Here is a 17,819-nt window from a genome sequence, read left to right on the forward strand (position 1 = left end):
CACTTTATGATATTTCGAAATGACAGTTTCAAAAGTATGCAGACAAAATTATACTGTATGTTCCAGAGCAAACATTCAAACAAAAAAAGTTTTCTTAATAAAGCCCCTCATATCCAAATTTAAGCAATTTACCTTGTGTGTTCAGCTTTAAGAGTCTGATAGTTAGATTTATGATGTTCACATCGTAGCCTTTCATCAATTAACATTTTTTGTAACTCGGATTGAGAACCTGTCAGCTCACTGTCTCCACCAGGAGGAAAAATGGGGGGAAAGGTGTCCATATTGGTAAATGTGCAGTTAACCATGTAAAAGTAAGTCCGGCTTTCTTTTTTGTCTTAGTTTTCTTTTCAAGGGTATTTTCCACTTCCTTCTTGCTAAGACAGACTCTCAGGATGCCAAATTATACCTACACAGAGAAATACACTTAGTTAGTGATGAGTTAGACTCCTTCAGTGTTACATTCTTTTTATCCCTTCTTTTTACTCATCTTTCATTTCTAAAAACCAAATTTTCGGATTTTGAAATTGTTTATAAAAAAAAATTGAATCATATCTTAACACATTTTCTTTACTTCCACTCTAAGTTTCTGAGACCATCAACGTCATATCTTCAAGTATTAACCTAACTAGAGTTACTGACTTTTCCAGTTTAAGTACTCCCCAGATCGACAAACTATGGACATTTCCTGAAGCTACTAGGGTAAATTTCCTAGAAGGATCTTAGTACAAAATCCATACTCTGAAATCAGGGGAAAAGCCATTTAGAATTTGACAAATGATTGGAGAAAATTATAATCTTCACAAAGATGACCCTCAGCAAGTAACTATGTCTGTGATTAATGCTACAAAGGGTCTTTTATTTGACACAAGGTGAACTGTACTCACCCTGCAGACTCAGATGAGAAATCAGTCAACACAAAAATGCTGACCACCTATGTATCATGCACTGTGCTAAGAACAGGAAAGTAAATAACCTCAACTATCTCCAAAAGCACTGATCCAGGATTATGAAAGTAACTAAGTATTTGTTATATTTAGAAGTAAAAAATGATGACAGAGTGTTCTTATTGTATATAATTAAAAATAAAAGTTTTCATCAAAATAACTCTGTCCCCTTTAGTTTCATTAATCTTTGTCAAGACTATTATATGTATTTTTTCCTAATTGCATCTTCCTTAGTCATGGATCATCATGAAATACCTTTTCCTACTACAAGATATTCAGCATACACAAACCAACCATCAAATTACTCAGTCTTTCTTTTAATATACCATTTCTGATAAATTGATGTAATGTCTGCATACCACCTAAGACTTTTCAACTAAAATTGAAGTTACTTTGGTTTTCTGTCAAATCACATTTTTTTTTTCAAATCACATTTTAATAGAAGGGAAAAAGTTTTCCAAGAAAACTTTACTTCTTACTCATGTTAAATGTGCAACAGTACACTGTCTGTAACAGCTGCCACAACATTCTCCTGTCAAAAGTATACACTTGTCAAGGAGTTAATTAATCGGATCATAAAACTAGCATGTAATTTTGATTCTGCTTTTCGATACAAATAATTTTTAAGAGATAGAAACAACAATAAATTTATCTTATACTTTCTAATAATACCATCTAAAAGGCATTATAAATTATAAGGCTTTAATTTTAATAAAAGCTTAAATTATGTAAAAAAAAAAAAAAAGAGCTACCCCTCAGTCCCACTACTAGCAAAACAAAGATTTCCAAGATAAAATGAAGAATTTTTTATTTTTATTCCAGTTGACAGTAAATATTCTAACTCCTACTTTAAAATGGAAGTTCCCATGCAAATAAAATTCACTACAACCTGGATATTTTAGGAAAACAGGGTTAAAAGGATTTAAATCTTTCCCTTTTTAGCACTAAAATCTACTACAAATACTTTTCAGGACTAACTGTAGGGTATCCATTTCCCAATCACCACCACCATTACATTATTAACCTTAAAAAAAAAAAAAAAGTGTCTCTTCTTCTAGTTGTAAAAATAGAGTATCCAAGAGCAAGATCAAGTACATCTCTTCCTCTTAGGTCTACAATCGACTACGAGTGGTAGGGTGTGAGAGCTCCCCTTGCTGAACTTCACAACTCCATTTTAATGAGGTTTCCCATTATCAATTTTCACAACATCATCTCCAATCCTAGTTCCACTGCAAATGTATGTGTATTGCCCTCTGGTATCTTCTCACTTAAAGTTATAAACTCCTGGTTTGCATCTGCAAACATTTTCAGACTTTTATCCAAGGAATATTTCAGAATCACAGAAAATTATATGCCCATTTGCACAAGTATTACCAGGTCAGAATGAATTTTATTTGTTTTTAAGTGTTTTGCACATATATTCAGTTCTCTCCAGTCCAGTAGTAATCAATTTATCAAAGATAATCTTGGAAAATATAGTATCCTCCAAATAGATATCTAGTAACATGGACAGAAAGGCATCATAAAACATAATTTTTTCTCTGATCTTCAAAAGTGGTTCCACAATTCTATACTCAAGCTTACAAAGAACTTATATCTTTTATGCTAATTAAATAAAGATGTTTTTAGCTAACAACAAAAGCCCCAACTACCTTAAACAATGCAGGAAATGTATTATCAATCTCTTAAACCACAGAATCTGAAGATAGTCTTCACTTCTGGTATGAGAAGACAAGGTAATTTAATTTAGATCAAGCCTCCTGCTTTGGACAAGAAAAGTTGGATACATATTTTAATATTCTGCTTGAAGACACTGGAAAACTAACAAGAGAATAAATATTTACTGAAATAGGAACAGGAGAAGATGTGGATGCAGAAAGATGAGACTGGCATTTGGGACCACTCTTCCCCTAGAGGCATCTGCCAGTTCCAGAGAGGTGGTTAGAAGATGGGATGCCTTCTGACAGTCTTCAAATTCAAAGACACACAGATTAGACCAGCAAGGAGTAGAGAAGCCCTGGTGAACACCCACTTCATTTTGAATACAGACTTTAAAGGTTTACCCTTATTATTCCTAACAAGAATAATCTAGATGGATATTAGAAGAGGCTGAAACTTGCTTTAAAAAACAATTTTACAAATAAATGTGACCCAATTTTTTTTTTACTTTTAAAATTCAAATCCATGGGAAGATAAAGGCAACATGAATTAAAATCACAAGAAGCAAAAGACAGATACAAAACGGCCTCACTATTAGAGTTATTAGACAGCAACTCTAACAGAAATTTTCTTTATTATTGTGTACAAGGTAATAGAAAACAAGGTTGAGAATTTTGTGAGAGAATTAGAAACCCTAAAAAGAAACCAATGGAAACTCTAAAGCTGAAAAATTCCATAACCAAAAGTAAAAACTCAATGAGCAAGCATAACAACCTAGATAGGACATAGCTTAAGAAGATAAGTTAAAAGAATATGTTCAAGCTGAAGCAGAAAGAGAAACAAGAATAAAAAAATACAAAAAAGGAAGACCCACAACTATGTGGCCAAATAATCTTCAACAAAGCAAGAAAGAATATTCAATGGAGGGATGCCTAGGTGGCTTAGTCAGTTGAGCATCTGACTCTTGGTTTTAGCTCAGGTCATGACCTCCTGGGTAATGGGATCAACACCTGCTTCGGGCTCCATGCTCAGCGAAGACTCTGCTTCTCTCCTCCCTCTCCCTCTGTGAACATTTCTGTGTGCATGGCAATGGCTCGCTCTCGCTCTCTCTCGCTCTCTCTCTCTCAAATAAATAAATCTTAAAAAACTATTTTAAAAAAATATCCAATAGAAAAAAAGAAAGTCTCTTCAACAAATGGTGTTGGGAAAACTGGACAGGGACATGTAGAAGAATGAAACTGGACCACTTTCTGTCACTGTAACAAAAATAAATTAAAAATGGATGAAAGATCTAAATGTAAAACAGGAAATCATCAAAATCCTAGAGGAAAAGCAGGCATCAATCTCCCTGACCTTGGTAACAGCAACTTTTTATTAGGCACATCTCTGGAGGCATGGGAAACAAAGCAAAAATGAACTATTGGGACTTCATCAAGATAAAAAACCTCTGCACAACAAAGAAAACAATCAACAAAACTAAAAGGCAACTAATGGAATGAGAAGTTATTTGCAAATGACATATCTGATAAAGGGTTAGTGTCCAAAATCTATAAAAAAAACTTACCAAATTAACACCCAAAAAGCAAATAATCCAATTAAGAAATGGGCAGAAGACATGAATAGACACTTTTCCAAAGAAAACATCCAGATGGCTAACAGACACATGGAAAGACACTCAACATCAATCATCATCATCACGGAAATATAAAACAAATCAAAACCACAATCAGACACCATCTCACACCTGTCAGAATGACTAAAATTAATAACTTAGGAAACAACCAGTATTGGTGAAGATGTAAAGAAAAGGGAACCCTCTTACACTGTTGGTGGGAATGCAAACCAGTGCAGTCACTCTGGGAAACAATGTAAAGGTTCCTCAAAAAGTTACAAATAAAATTACCCTGACCCAGAAATTGCACTAGGTATTTATTCAAAGGATATAAAAATGCTGATTCAAAGGGAAATATGCACCCCAATGTTTACAGCAATGCTATCAACAATAGCCAAATTATAGAATGAGTCCAAATGTCCATCAACATATGTGTATGTGTGTGTACATACATACCTATGTGTATGATAGAGTATTACTCAGCTATCAAAAAGAATGAAATGTCATTTGCTATAACACGGACGGAATTAGAGTATATTATGCAAATGAAATAAGTCATCAGAGAAAGACAAGTATTCATGATGTCATGCATATGTGGAATTTAAGAAACAAAACAGATGAACATAGGAGAAGGAAAAATAAGATACAAACAGAGAGGCAGGCAACCCGCAAGAGACCCTTAAATACAGAGAACTGAGGGTTGCTGGAAGGGAGGTGGCGGGGGATGGACTAAGTGGGTGATGGGAATTAAGGACGGCACTTGTTGGGATGAGTGTTACATGTAAGTGATAATTCACTAAATTCTACTCCTGAAACCAACACTACACTATATGTTAACTAACTTGAATTTAAATAAAATTAAATAAGAAAAATACAAAAAGGAAAGAAATACAGAGAATAAAAACGTCATTCTAACCAATATGCCCATTGGAGTCCCAGAAAGAAAGAATAGTACTGAAGCAATACCTGCAAAAAAAAAAAAAAAAAAAAGGTTGCCAACTTCTTCCAAAAACCAAAAGCACGTAAATAAAAAGAACTCTGAAAAAAAAAAAAAAAAAAAAAAAAAGAACTCTGCATACATCTCATTAAATAGTCCACATCTGAGAACATCATCTTAACATTTTATTAAAGAAAAGGGGAAGATTGTAAGATCAGCCAGGAAAAGAAACAAAGGGCCTTGAAAATAAGCATCAAATGACTTCAATGATGAAAGCCAGAACACACATAATACCTTTACAGTGCTAAAAGAAAATAATTTCCAAACTAACACTCTATGAATATAGAAAAAAAAAAAAAAAACTTTTCAAGAATATTGGTAAAATAAAGACATTTTCAGATGAACAAAATCATCCCATAAGATGATGCACAATAAAAGAAATGGTGAAAGTCTTTCATACACAAGGAAAACTATTTTAAATGTGGACAATACAAAAATAAAGAAATGAAAACTGGAAATATGTACATAATTCTAATTGAATACTGACTGCATGAAATAGTATCTGGGTTTTTTTTTTAATATATATAGACTTAAAATACATAAAGAAATGATATATAAGTCAGTAAATGTAGAATTACCAGTCTTAACAGAGCCCTTGCACTACATGGGAAAAGGCTGAAAGTATCCATGAACATAACACTTTGGTAAGTCAAGAATGCATACTGTAATCTCTAGGAAAGAGGTTGACAAACTAGAACTCATGAGCTAAATTTGGTCTGCAGTCTTGTTTTGTATGGCCCCAGGCTAAGAATGTTATCTCTTAAGAGCTTAAAAATTAATACAAATGCAAAACTCCTCAATAAAATATTAGCAAATTGGGGCAGCCCCAGTGGCTCAGCAGTTTAGGGCCGTCTTCAGCCCAGGGCCTGATCCTGGAGACCCGGGATCAAGTCCCACACGTTGGGCTCCCTGCATGGAGCCTGCTTCTCCCTCTGCCTGTGTCTCTGCCTCTCTCTCTCTCTCTCTCATGAATAAATAAAATCTTAAAAAAAAAAATTAGCAAATTGAATCCAACAATGTATAAAAAGATTTATACACATGACCAAGTAGAATTTATTCTAGGCATGTAAGGCTAGTGCAACATCAAAAAAAAAAAAAAAATTAATGTGATTACATGAATAGACTAAAGCAAAAAAAAAAAAAAAATCACATGATCCTATCAATAGACACAGAAAAAGCATCTGACAAAATCCAACACCCATTCATAATTTTAAAAACTCAACAAACTAGGTATGGCGAGGAATTTTCTCAACTTGCTAAAAAAAAAAAAAAAAAAACTAGCTAACATCATATTTAGTGATAAGAAAATAGAAATTTTCTAAGATTAAGAGCAAACAAGAATGTCCCATCTCACCACTCCTTCTCAACATCATAGAGAGAAATCTTAGCTAATATAGTAAGACAAAAAAATAAAAGGCATATAAATTCAGAAGGAAGAAAAAACTTTCTCTGCAGATGACATGATGGTCTGTGAAGAAGATCCAATTTAAAAAAATTCTTCAGGAACTGATAAGCAATTATAGCAAGGTTGCAGGATACAAAGTTAATATACAAAAAAAGCCCATCACTTTCCTATATATCAGCAACGAAATAAATGGAATTTGAATTTTAAAAGACCATTTACATTAGTATCACCCAAATTAAATAGCTCTAAACTTAACAAAATATGTCCTTTTTTAATATGAGGAAAATTACTAAACTCTGATGAAAAAAAAATCGAAGAACTAAATAAATGGAAAGATATTATTCTATGTTCATGGATAGGAAGACTCATGCTGTCAATATGTAAATTCTTCCCAACTTGATCTATAGATTCAATATGATCCCCAAAAATTATTTTTTGTGGATATCGACAAAAAGACCCAGAATAGCTGATACAATACTGCATTAGCACAAAGTCAGAAAACTGATGCTAGCTGACTTTGAGATTTATTATAAAAGAATAGTATTTGGTGTGATTCTGGGGCACCTGGTGGCTCAGTCAGATAAGCAACTGACTTGGTTTTGGCTCAGGTCATGATATCAAGCTGCACATTGGGCTCCACACTCAGCAGGGAGTCTGCTTGATATTCTCTCCCTTTCTTCCTCCTCCCACTCATGTGCATTCTCTCTCTCTCAAATAAATAAATAAAATCTTATTTATTTGAAAGAGAGAGCATAAGATGAGCTGGGAGACGGGCAAAGGGAGAGGGAGAAGCAGGTTCCCCACTGAGCAAGGGAGCCTGATGGGGAGCTAGATAGCATGACCTGAGCCAAAGGCAGATGCTTAACTGACTAAGGTACCCAGGCACTCCTAAATAAATCTTTTTTTTTTTTTTTTTTTTTTTTTACAAAATGTGATATTGGCAAAATAATAGACAAATAGATCAGTGGAACAGAATAGAGTCCACATACAGACTGAAACAAATATAGTCAACTGATCTTTGGTACAGGAGTATACACAAAAAATTACACACACGCGAAACAAAAAAAAAAAAGTAGATCTAGGCAGACATACCCAACACAAAATTTAGCTCAAATGGATTATCCACATAAATGTAAAATGCAAAACTATCAAATTCCTCTGATATAGCAATAACTTTTTAGATACAATACCAAAGGCAAGATCCATGAAAAAAAATAGTAATTGGTAAGTTAGACTTCATTAAAATTTAATACCTCTGCTCTATGAAAAATTTGCCAAGAGAATGAGAAGGTAAGTCATAGCCTGGGAGGAAATATTTGAAAAAGACTTAGCTAGATAAAGGACTGCTAATAAAAATATACAAAGTCAAACTCAACAGTAAGAAATATTGAATTAAAACCTGGCCCAAAGATCTTAAGACATCCCACCAAAGAAGATACATAAACGGCATATAAGCATATGAAAAGATTGTGCAACATCATATGTAATTAGGGAACTGCAAACTGAAACAATTAGATATTATTCCAAATCTATTAGGGTGGCCCAAATCCAAACACGGACAACACCAAATGTTGGTGAAAATATGAAGCAATAGGAACTCTAATTTATTAATCTTACAGTCCAGCCTACGGTGCTCCTTGATATTTACCCAAATTACTTGAACTTACATCCACACAAAGAATTGTACATGAGTGCCAAAGGCATCTTTATTCATTAATTGCCAAACCTTGGAAGCAACCACAATGTACTTCATTAAATGAATGGATAAACTGTGGTATATCCCAACAATTGACTATTACTCAGCCCTAAAATGAAATGAGTTATCAAACCATGAAAAACTATAAAGGAACCTTAAGTGCATATTACTAAATGAAAGAAAGCCATTCCTCAAAGGGATACACACATACTGTAGGATTCCAATTATATGACATTCTGGAAACAGTAAAACTATGAAGACATTTTAAAAATTAGGGGTTGCCAGAGGTAAAGAAAAAGGAAAAGATAAATATTTACTTATCTGACTCTTCAAAATAAAAGTTTGCTGAAACTTTCTATAGGAGAACCCTTAAAGAATCCTAAAAGAGTGGGAAATTTTACATTACTCAAAACACTCTAAAAAACGGTTTCTCAAACTTTCTACTACTGACAGTTTAAACCAGATAAATTCAATTTGGATAGGGCCAGAGACCTATCTTGTACATTGTAGGATATTTAACAATGTTTCTAGTCTACTCATTAAATGTCAGTAGCACCGGAAGCAATGGAAAACAAAAGGTCTTCACATCTTGCCAAATGTAACCGGAGGTGAGGCGGTGTGGGGCAAAAATCATCTCAGCACCCCCTCATTTGATCATGCCTTCATTGAGAATTCCATTTAAAAGATAAACAGGGAGATAAGATGAAACAACAAATAGGAAAATGGAAAACAGTAGACTTAGATACATATCAGTAATTCTATAGATTAATGCTTCAAGTAAGTGAGAAATTTAAGAGAAAAAATATAACTCAACTATATAATTTTTTGTAATACATTTTTAAAACCTCAGGGTACATAGGCTGAAAGAATAAAAAGCAAAAACAAACATTAAAGACAGATGACAAAACTACATTAATATTAGATAAAGTAGATTTTAAGGCCAAAAAACAGCCAAATAGAACTAGTCCTAGAGATGAAGACAGACATTTGTGAAGATAAAAGGTTCAATACACCAGAAAGATAGGATACTTTTAATACAAAAAGGTAACTGAAAAAGCTACATATGCTTAGAAAGAAGACATTTCTAAATAACATGAATTAAAGAAAAGGTCACAATCAAAATCAGAAAATATCCAGAAGTAAATGAAAACTGGTAATATATCTTAAAACTTTTGGAATAAGACTTCTACCTCTGGGATGATGGAATAAATGTACATTTCCATATTAATCTCAGTAACACAAATAAAAATCTTGAATGGGGGGGATGATATGTGTACCTAACACATAACAACTCTGAAAAATGGAGACCTAAAAACCTTAGGATAGAAGAACTGACACTCGGCTGGGTTCCCAGGGTTAAGCCTACTCTCTAGCCAAAGTAATAAGAAAGGGGAAGCCTAGCAAGACAAAAATGTTCTAGACCATAACAATCTCCTCCAGGAAAATACTACAGAAAAAACTATGACTCCACCACCAAATATGGCAACAAAAGCCAGATTTTAATAAGGTACGCTAATACCCTGGTTGGATGATATACAGCAAGTCCAACTAGAAAGCTGGGACTTTTATCCCTGCTGAGCAATAATAAAACCCCATGTTTTGCAATATCAGGGTGACTACATGGGGCACCTAAACTTTCACCCCTATCAACAGTAAGGAAGAACACCTACCTTACCCTGCTGAAGTGCCATCAGATAAGCACTACTAGAGAAATAGGTCTGGCACTACCATCCAGCAATGATGATCTGCCACAACTCAGGTGTCAACAGAAGCCAACTAGGGAACTTAGACTTCTACCCTCAAATGGCAATAATGAGATAACATTTCCCCCCTTTCCTGTGCCAGAGAGGTGTCAGGAAAAGCCAGAAATAGGAAACACAGTTTCATAACACAATACACCAAACTGTCCAGGTTTCAAGAGAAAATTACTAGTCACACCAAGAATGAGGAGGATCTTGGGGTACCTGGGTAGCTCAGCTGGTTAAGTGCTAGACTCTTGATTTTGGCTCAGGTCATGATCTCATGGGTCATGAGATGGAGCCCCATGCTGGGCTCCACTCAGCAAAAAGTCTGCTTGAAGATTTCTCTCCTTCTGCCCTTCCCCCAACTTGCATGCACGTGCCCTCTCCTCTCCCTCTCTTTCTCAAATAAATAAATAAATCTTATTTAAAAAATGAGGAAGATCTCAAATTGAATGTATGTCAACACTGAGACAACAGATATATTAAAGTCATCTAACATAGATTTTAAACAAGTTATTCTATTAGTATTTCAATGAGTAATTGTAAACAAGCTTGAAATAAACCAAAAAAAAAAAAAAAAAAAAAAGCAAACAAGCAACCAAAGAAAAACAGATGTCAGAAAAGAATAGAAGATATAAAGAAGAACCAAGTGGAAACTACAAAACTGAAAAATATAATGGCCAAAATAAAAATCTAACTATGAACTCAACAGCAGAAATACAGAAGAAAAAGAATGAACTGGAAGACAGAACAGAGATTACTCAACCTGAACAATAGAAAATAAACATAAAATGTAAGTAACAGATGATCAGGAACTTATGAAACTAAAATAAAACACCTACCATTTATGACATCAGAGTATGATTCCATTTATAGGTATTATCCAAAATAGGTAAATCCACAGAAATAGAAAATACACTGGTGAGCTACCTGGGACTGGGGGGGAGGGAGAAAGAGCGACTGCTTAATGGACACAGAATTATCTTTGGAGGTAAAAATGTTATGGAACTAGATAGAGTTGGTAGACATACAACACTCTGAACATACAAAATGCTACTGAACTGCACACTTTAAAACAATTTCATGTTATATGAATTTTACCACAATATAAAAAAAGAAACTTGGCAAACTAGGAACTGAAAGGCAGATCAATTTAGCAAAAGATGTATACAAAAAGAATACAGTAGGGGTGCCTGGGTGGCACAGTTGGGCTGAGTGTCCAACTCTTGGTTTCAGCTCGGGTGGTGATCGCAGGGTCATGAGATTGAGCCCTGCATCTGGCTCCCTCCACCCCAACAACCCCATGCTCAATCTCTCTCTCAAATAAATAAATCTTAAAAAAAAATACAGTAAACACTGCTTGATTCTAAAATCTTCAATGACTTCCTTTCAAAATGTGAGGAAAACAAAGATGTCCATTATCACCAATTTTATTTAACACTGTACAAAAAATGTGGAACAAAGGTTAAAAAAAAATTAGAAAAGGAAAAGTAAAACTTTCTTTATATACAGATGTGTTAATTTTGTATGTAGAAAATCCAAAAGAATTCACAGAGCAATCATTAGAGGTTCATATGATTGCTAGGTAGATGAATATATAAAAATTAATTGCATTCTATGAATCAGCAACAAAATACTTTAAAGACATTCTTAACAATGGCATCAAAAAATATCAAACGCCAAGGCAAAAAGATGTGCTATTTATTCAGATACCTATCAGAACAACTAAAAAAGACCTAGGTAAATAGAGATACGTACCATACATTGGAAAACACTGTCTTTAAGACATAAATTCTCCCCAAACTAATCTACAGATGCAACACCAATCAATATCCTAGGCAAGTAGGTGTGTGTGTGTGTGTGTGTGTGTGTGTACATATGTGAAGTTTAGCATGTGAAATTTACATGGAAATACAAAGGTAAGAAACATTTTTTAAACAAAAGCAGAAACAATTTTAAAAAACAAGACAGGAGGACTTTAGCTACTGGATATTAAGACATTTTAAATCCACTCTAATTAAGCTGGTATGGCATTGAATTAATTATAGACAGAGATCAACACATCAGAATACACCCACCCATGTAAGACATTTAAGAACAAAGGTGGTTTTGCTAATCAGTGTGGAAACAGAAGTCTGCAATAAAAGGTACTGGGATAACCAGATCACCTTACATTTAAAAAAGGGGACCCAAACCTTGCAATATACACTTAAGTTAAATGCAGTTGGACTGAAGCTTTAAATGCAAAAAAAGCAAAGAACAAGTTGTTAGAGAGTATTTTCAATAACTCAGGGCAGAAAAAAAACATACCAAAGAAAGCTAAAAGGCAATTCCCTGAAAAAAGAGACTGTGCAACTTTTCTTTGTTGATGGGTCATTTGGATATCCTCCTTTGTAAAATGTTTATTTGAATCTTTTGCCCAATTATTTTTATTGAATTGTCTTTTTACATATTCATGTGTGAGATTTCTTTATAAGATTAAAATCACAATGAGAAAATCAGAAAGACTGACCATAACACATTTGAAGAAGACGGGAAGCAACAAGTTGTGGTGTAAACTGGCATATCTATGTTAGAAAAAAATGAGCATTATCTACTTAAGTTAAAGATGTATATATATACTATGACTCAACAATTCCTCTACTTGAAATATACCCAACTGAAATTTGAGTACAGGTACATCAAGAGATTTCTATTGTAATATTACTGTTCGTAACAGTAGTATTCCCAAATGAAACCTAGAAACAAACCAAAAATCCATTAACAGCTGAAGACACAAATCGTGGCATAATGAAACTGCACTTCTGTGGCAATGAAAATAACCTACAGATACACTCTACATAGGTGAATATCAAACACTTTGTGCCAATGGAAGAAGCCAGACACAAAAGCACACAAGATTATTCTAAACATAAAGTTAAAAACAGATAAAACTCTAGTATTTAGTGGATACATGGTTAGGTTTATTTAAGTTATAACACTATAAAGAGAGGAAGTGATTAACATAAAAGTCAGGATAGTGTTACCTGAGAAAAGGAGGGTAGTGTCTGCTTGATCTTTGTTGTGGTTATATGGGGGTTTTGCTTTGCAAATCACTCAAAAGGACAGTTTTTGTGCACTTTTCTGCCTTTTTGAATTCAGTTTTTAAAAAAAAAAAATCAGAATTTTGAATTCTAAGATTCAAAGTTTTAAATTTTCATTCAAAAACTGGGCTCAGTATCATCATCGATCCTGGTCTTTTTCATCGAAAAAGGGAAATAGGAGGCCTTGAAGAGAGAGATCTCATACACCACCATTCACTGCTGTTTGCAAACCCCAATAGGAAGGGGCTTACTTTACTAATACACCAGAAGGAAACAAGATTTTCTCCTTGCGCAGCAATAAAACTAACCAATGAGAACTACCACAACGCAGCCAATGAAAAGCTGCCACAACCCCAAACTCTCCTCTTCAATGGACTTTCTTTCAAAACAACCCCTCCCAAGTTCCTCCTTCCCAGTATAAAAGAATACTCCTCCTCTCTTTCTCAGTATTTGCTTATGTTTTGCCATACTTTGTAGGTCTCAACCTGTATTTGGGGGTATTTCCTCTGCTATTCCTGAGTAAACTCTTTTTGCTAGTGAAATAACTAGAGATTTTATGTTTAATGTTGACACCATACTTCTGCCAATATATCCTGTTGGCTTAATTATCCTTATGGTGGTGAGGCTACAACTTCAGATATCGCATGGACACAGAAAACAAGACCCACTAGTTCTGTTAGGTTTAGTCTTTTTGTTTTCAAGTTAATATTTACATATAATAAAGTGTACAAGAATACAATTCCATGAGCTCACAAAGGAAGAATCCAAAAAGTAGACTATCATTTAGGTATTATATTTTGTTTACCCATTTTCTTACTGATGGGCACTTAGAATGCTGCTGGTTATGAATATTAATTATGAATAAAATTTTAAAAAAAGAATGCTCATACTAGCTTTATTTATTTATCATGAGAGAGACAGAGAGGCAGAGACACAAGCAGATGGAGACGCAGGCTCCCTGCAGGGAGGCTGATGCAGAACTCAATCCCAGGACCCCGGGATCACAACATGAGCCAAAGGCAGATGCTCAACCACTGAGCCACCCAAGGGCCTTGGTACGAGCGTTCTTCTACAAGACATTTTGTGGACATGTTTTCAGTTGGTGAGAGAGCAGTAAATATATGAGTATAAGTAATTGCTGGATCATCGAATATATGTTTAACTTTAAAAGAAACTGACAGGGCAGCCCTGGTGGCTCAACCGTTTAACGCCACCTTCAGCCCAGGGTATGGTCCTGGAGACCCAGGATCGATCCCACATCAGGCTCCCTGCATGGAATGGGGCTTGCGTCTCCCTCTGCCTGTGCCTGTGCCCCCCCCCCAATAAATAAATAAATAAATAAACAAACAAACAAAATCTTTAAAAAATAAAAATATAAAAAATAAAAGGAACTGACAAATATTTTTCTATAGTAGTTATACTATTTTCTGTTTCAATCAAAAACATGAGAGTCGTTTGCTCCACATTTTTGCCAAATTGTGGTGTTGTCACTTGTCAACAAACAAACAATAAGATATCTGGGTAAGATGACCAAGTAGGAGGATCCATAGGTCACCTCATCCCATAGATACAAAAACAATCATAAAACAAGTAACAAATTGGCAATAAGTACACACCTAACAATGATTACTTTATATGTATATGGACTAAATTCTCCAATCAAAAGATATAAGGTAATGAAATGAATTAAAAACAAGACCCATCTATATGCTGCCTACAAGAGATTCATTTCAGACCTAAAGAAACCAGCAGATTGAAAGTGAAAGGATGGAGAAGCATTATGTAAATGGATGTGAAAAGAAATACAAGAGGAGAAATATTTATTATATCAGACAAAGCATATTTTAAAACAAAGACTGTAACAAGAGACAACGAGAAACACTATATAACCATAAAGGGAAACACTCAACAAGAGGATATAATTATAAATATTTATGAGCCCAACATGGGAGCACTCAAATACCTAAAAACACTTGACAACACAAAGGAACTAATTGATAGTAACACAATAATAGTAGGGGACTTTAATAATCTAGTTACATCAATGGTCAGATCATCTAAACAGAAAATCAACAAGGAAATAGTGGCTTTGAATGACACACTGGGCCAGATGGATTTAACAGATATACTCAGAACATGCCACCCTAAAACAGCAGAATACATATCCTTTCCAAGTGTAATACTCCAAAATGGAATATTTTCCAGAACAGGTCACATATTAGATAAAACAATCTCAATAAATTAAAAAAGATCAAAGTCATACCAGGCATCTTTTCTGACCACAATGTTATGAAAGCAGAAAACAACTACAAGAAAAAAATCTGGAAAAAGCACAAATACATAGATATTAATAACATAGTACTAAACAATTAATGGATTAACCAAGAAATCAAAGAGGAAATCAAAAAAATACATGGACATTCCCATCAAGAGTGCACAAGGTTCCTTTTTCTCCACATCCTCATAACATCTGTTGTTTCTTGTGTCTTTTAATCATTCTGACAGGTGTGAAGTGATATCTCACAGGTTTTGATTTTTATTTCCCTATTGATGAGTGATGTTAATTAAGCATCTTTTCATTTGTCTATTGGCCATCTGTGGGTCTTCGTTTTTAATTGGATTATTTGTGGGGTTTGTCTTTAGTTATATAAGTTCTTTATATATTTTGGATACTAACCCTTCATCAGATAGGTCACTTGCAAATACCTTCTCCCATTCAGAAGACTGTCATTTAGTTTAGTTTTGTTTTTTTTTTTCCTTGCAGAAGCTTTTTGATGTAGTCCAATAGTTCATTTTTTGCTTTTTTTTTTCCCTGCCTTAGGAGACCATCTAGAAAATGTTGCTACAGTCAATGTCAGAGAAATTATTGCCTATGCTCTCTTCTAGGGTTTTTATGGTTCCAAGTCTCACATTTAGGTCCTTAACCCATTTTAAGTGTATTTTTGTGGATGGTGTAACAAAGTGGTTTAGTTTCATTCTTTTGCATGTAATTTTCCAGGTTTCCCAACACCATTCATTGAAGAGACAGTCCTTTTTTTCCCATTGTATGTTTTCCTGCTTTGTCAAGGATTAATTGACCATTTAATTTTGAGTACATTTCTAGGGTTTCTATTCTGTCCCATTGTTCTGTGTCTACTTTTGTGCCAGTACCATATTGTTTTGATCACTACAGCTCTGTAATATAACTTGAAGTCCAGATTGGAAAGCCTCCAGCTTTTTCTTTTACAATGTTGCTTTGGCTATTCAGGGTCTTTTGTGGTTCTATATAAATTTTAGGATTGTTTCTCCTAGCTCTGTGAAAAATGCTACTGGTATTTTGATAGGGATCACATTAAATGTGTAGATTGCTCTGTGTAGTATTGACATTTTAACAATATTTGTTCTTCTAATTCATGAGCATGGATTATTTTTTTCATTTTTTTGTGTCATCTTTAATTTCTTTCATCAGTGCTCTATAATTTTCAGAGTACAGGTCTTTCACCTCTTTGGTTGGGTTTACTCTTAGATATCTTACTGTTTTTGTACAATTGTAAATGAGATTGATTCCTTAATTTCTCTTTCTGCTGCTTCACTATTGATGTATAGAAATGCAGATTTCTGTACATTGATTTTGTCTCATGCAACTTTACTAAATTCATTTATCAGTTCTAGCAGTTTTTTGATGAAGTCTTTTGGATTTTCTCTATAAAGTCTTTTGGATTTTCTCTATAAAGTATCTGTCATCTGCAAATAGTGAAAGTTTTACTACTTCCTTGCCAATTCAGATGCCTTTTCTTTTTGTTGATTGCTGTGGCTAGAACTTCCAGTACTATGTTGAATAAAAGTGGTGAGAGTGGGCATCCCTAAGACAATCAAAATTTTCAAAAGTTTATTTGGGAGTACCCATCAATTCCAGTCAGAAAGTGCCAAAGTCAAAATGCTTAAAGCACATCACCAACAGGAGTAAGTGGAGTGGTTTTTACACGGAAAATATGGAAGGAAAGGAAGGAAATTACGTGACGGATATAGCTTAAAAAGTTGACTTAATCAGAAAAGCCTAGTTGGCTGTGATTGGTTGTTCTTAAGTTTCATTTTCTTGGATTCAAGTACATGGATTTTGGCTTAGGCTCTGGTTTGCTCACACAGGCTAACAGGGCATTAGGGTCACCTCAGTCTAAAAGCTCCTTGGTTTAATTACTTTAACATGGTCTTTTTAATTTTAGCCATTCTAAGGAATGGAAAGTGATACCTCATTGTGGTTTTAATTTGCATTTCCCTGAAGCACTTCCCCTCCCCATATTTAATGGCCCAAGATCTTCTGAACCCATGCTTTAAAAATGTTTGCAACAAAGAATGTTTACTTTGCAACTAGTAAAATGGGAGCGATTTGTATATTAGAAACAAATATAAATTTAAAAATCTCATGTACTAATTACTTGTAGCTTCCTGAGCACACACTGCTGTTTCTTACCTCCACGTCTTTGCAAATAAATACTAACTTCCTTGCCCTGAAGGCTTTTTCTATCCCTCCATACCAGCGAATTCCTCATCAGCCTTCAAAATCCTGTTCAGGATTTTATCACTTCTTCCATGAAGTACTTCCTGACTTTCACAAACATAATTAGGTCACTATTCTGTCTTCTATCTGATATTTTAGTATATGTAACACATGCTGTGTAACTTCCTTCAGGGCAAGAAATAA

General features: G+C 34.3%; 1 protein-coding gene across 11 annotated transcripts in view; it reads right to left on the reverse strand.

Moving 5' to 3' along the window:
* Positions 1-17,819, reverse strand: part of CEP83 (centrosomal protein 83) — a 147,595-nt gene that overhangs the window by 104,613 nt on the left and 25,163 nt on the right. For all 11 annotated transcript variants that reach the window (XR_012005850.1, XR_012005849.1, XR_012005851.1 and 8 more), the window contains exon 2: positions 133-406. Coding sequence is in view for 1 of the 11 variants with exons in the window: in XM_072773119.1 (XP_072629220.1) it covers positions 133-305 (173 nt within the window). In the remaining 10 variants the exon portion in view is untranslated. The remainder of the gene's footprint in view (positions 1-132; positions 407-17,819) is intronic.

Source organism: Canis lupus, chromosome 13, assembly GCF_048164855.1.
Source record: "Canis lupus baileyi chromosome 13, mCanLup2.hap1, whole genome shotgun sequence".
Classification (NCBI taxonomy): Eukaryota; Metazoa; Chordata; class Mammalia; order Carnivora; family Canidae; genus Canis; species Canis lupus.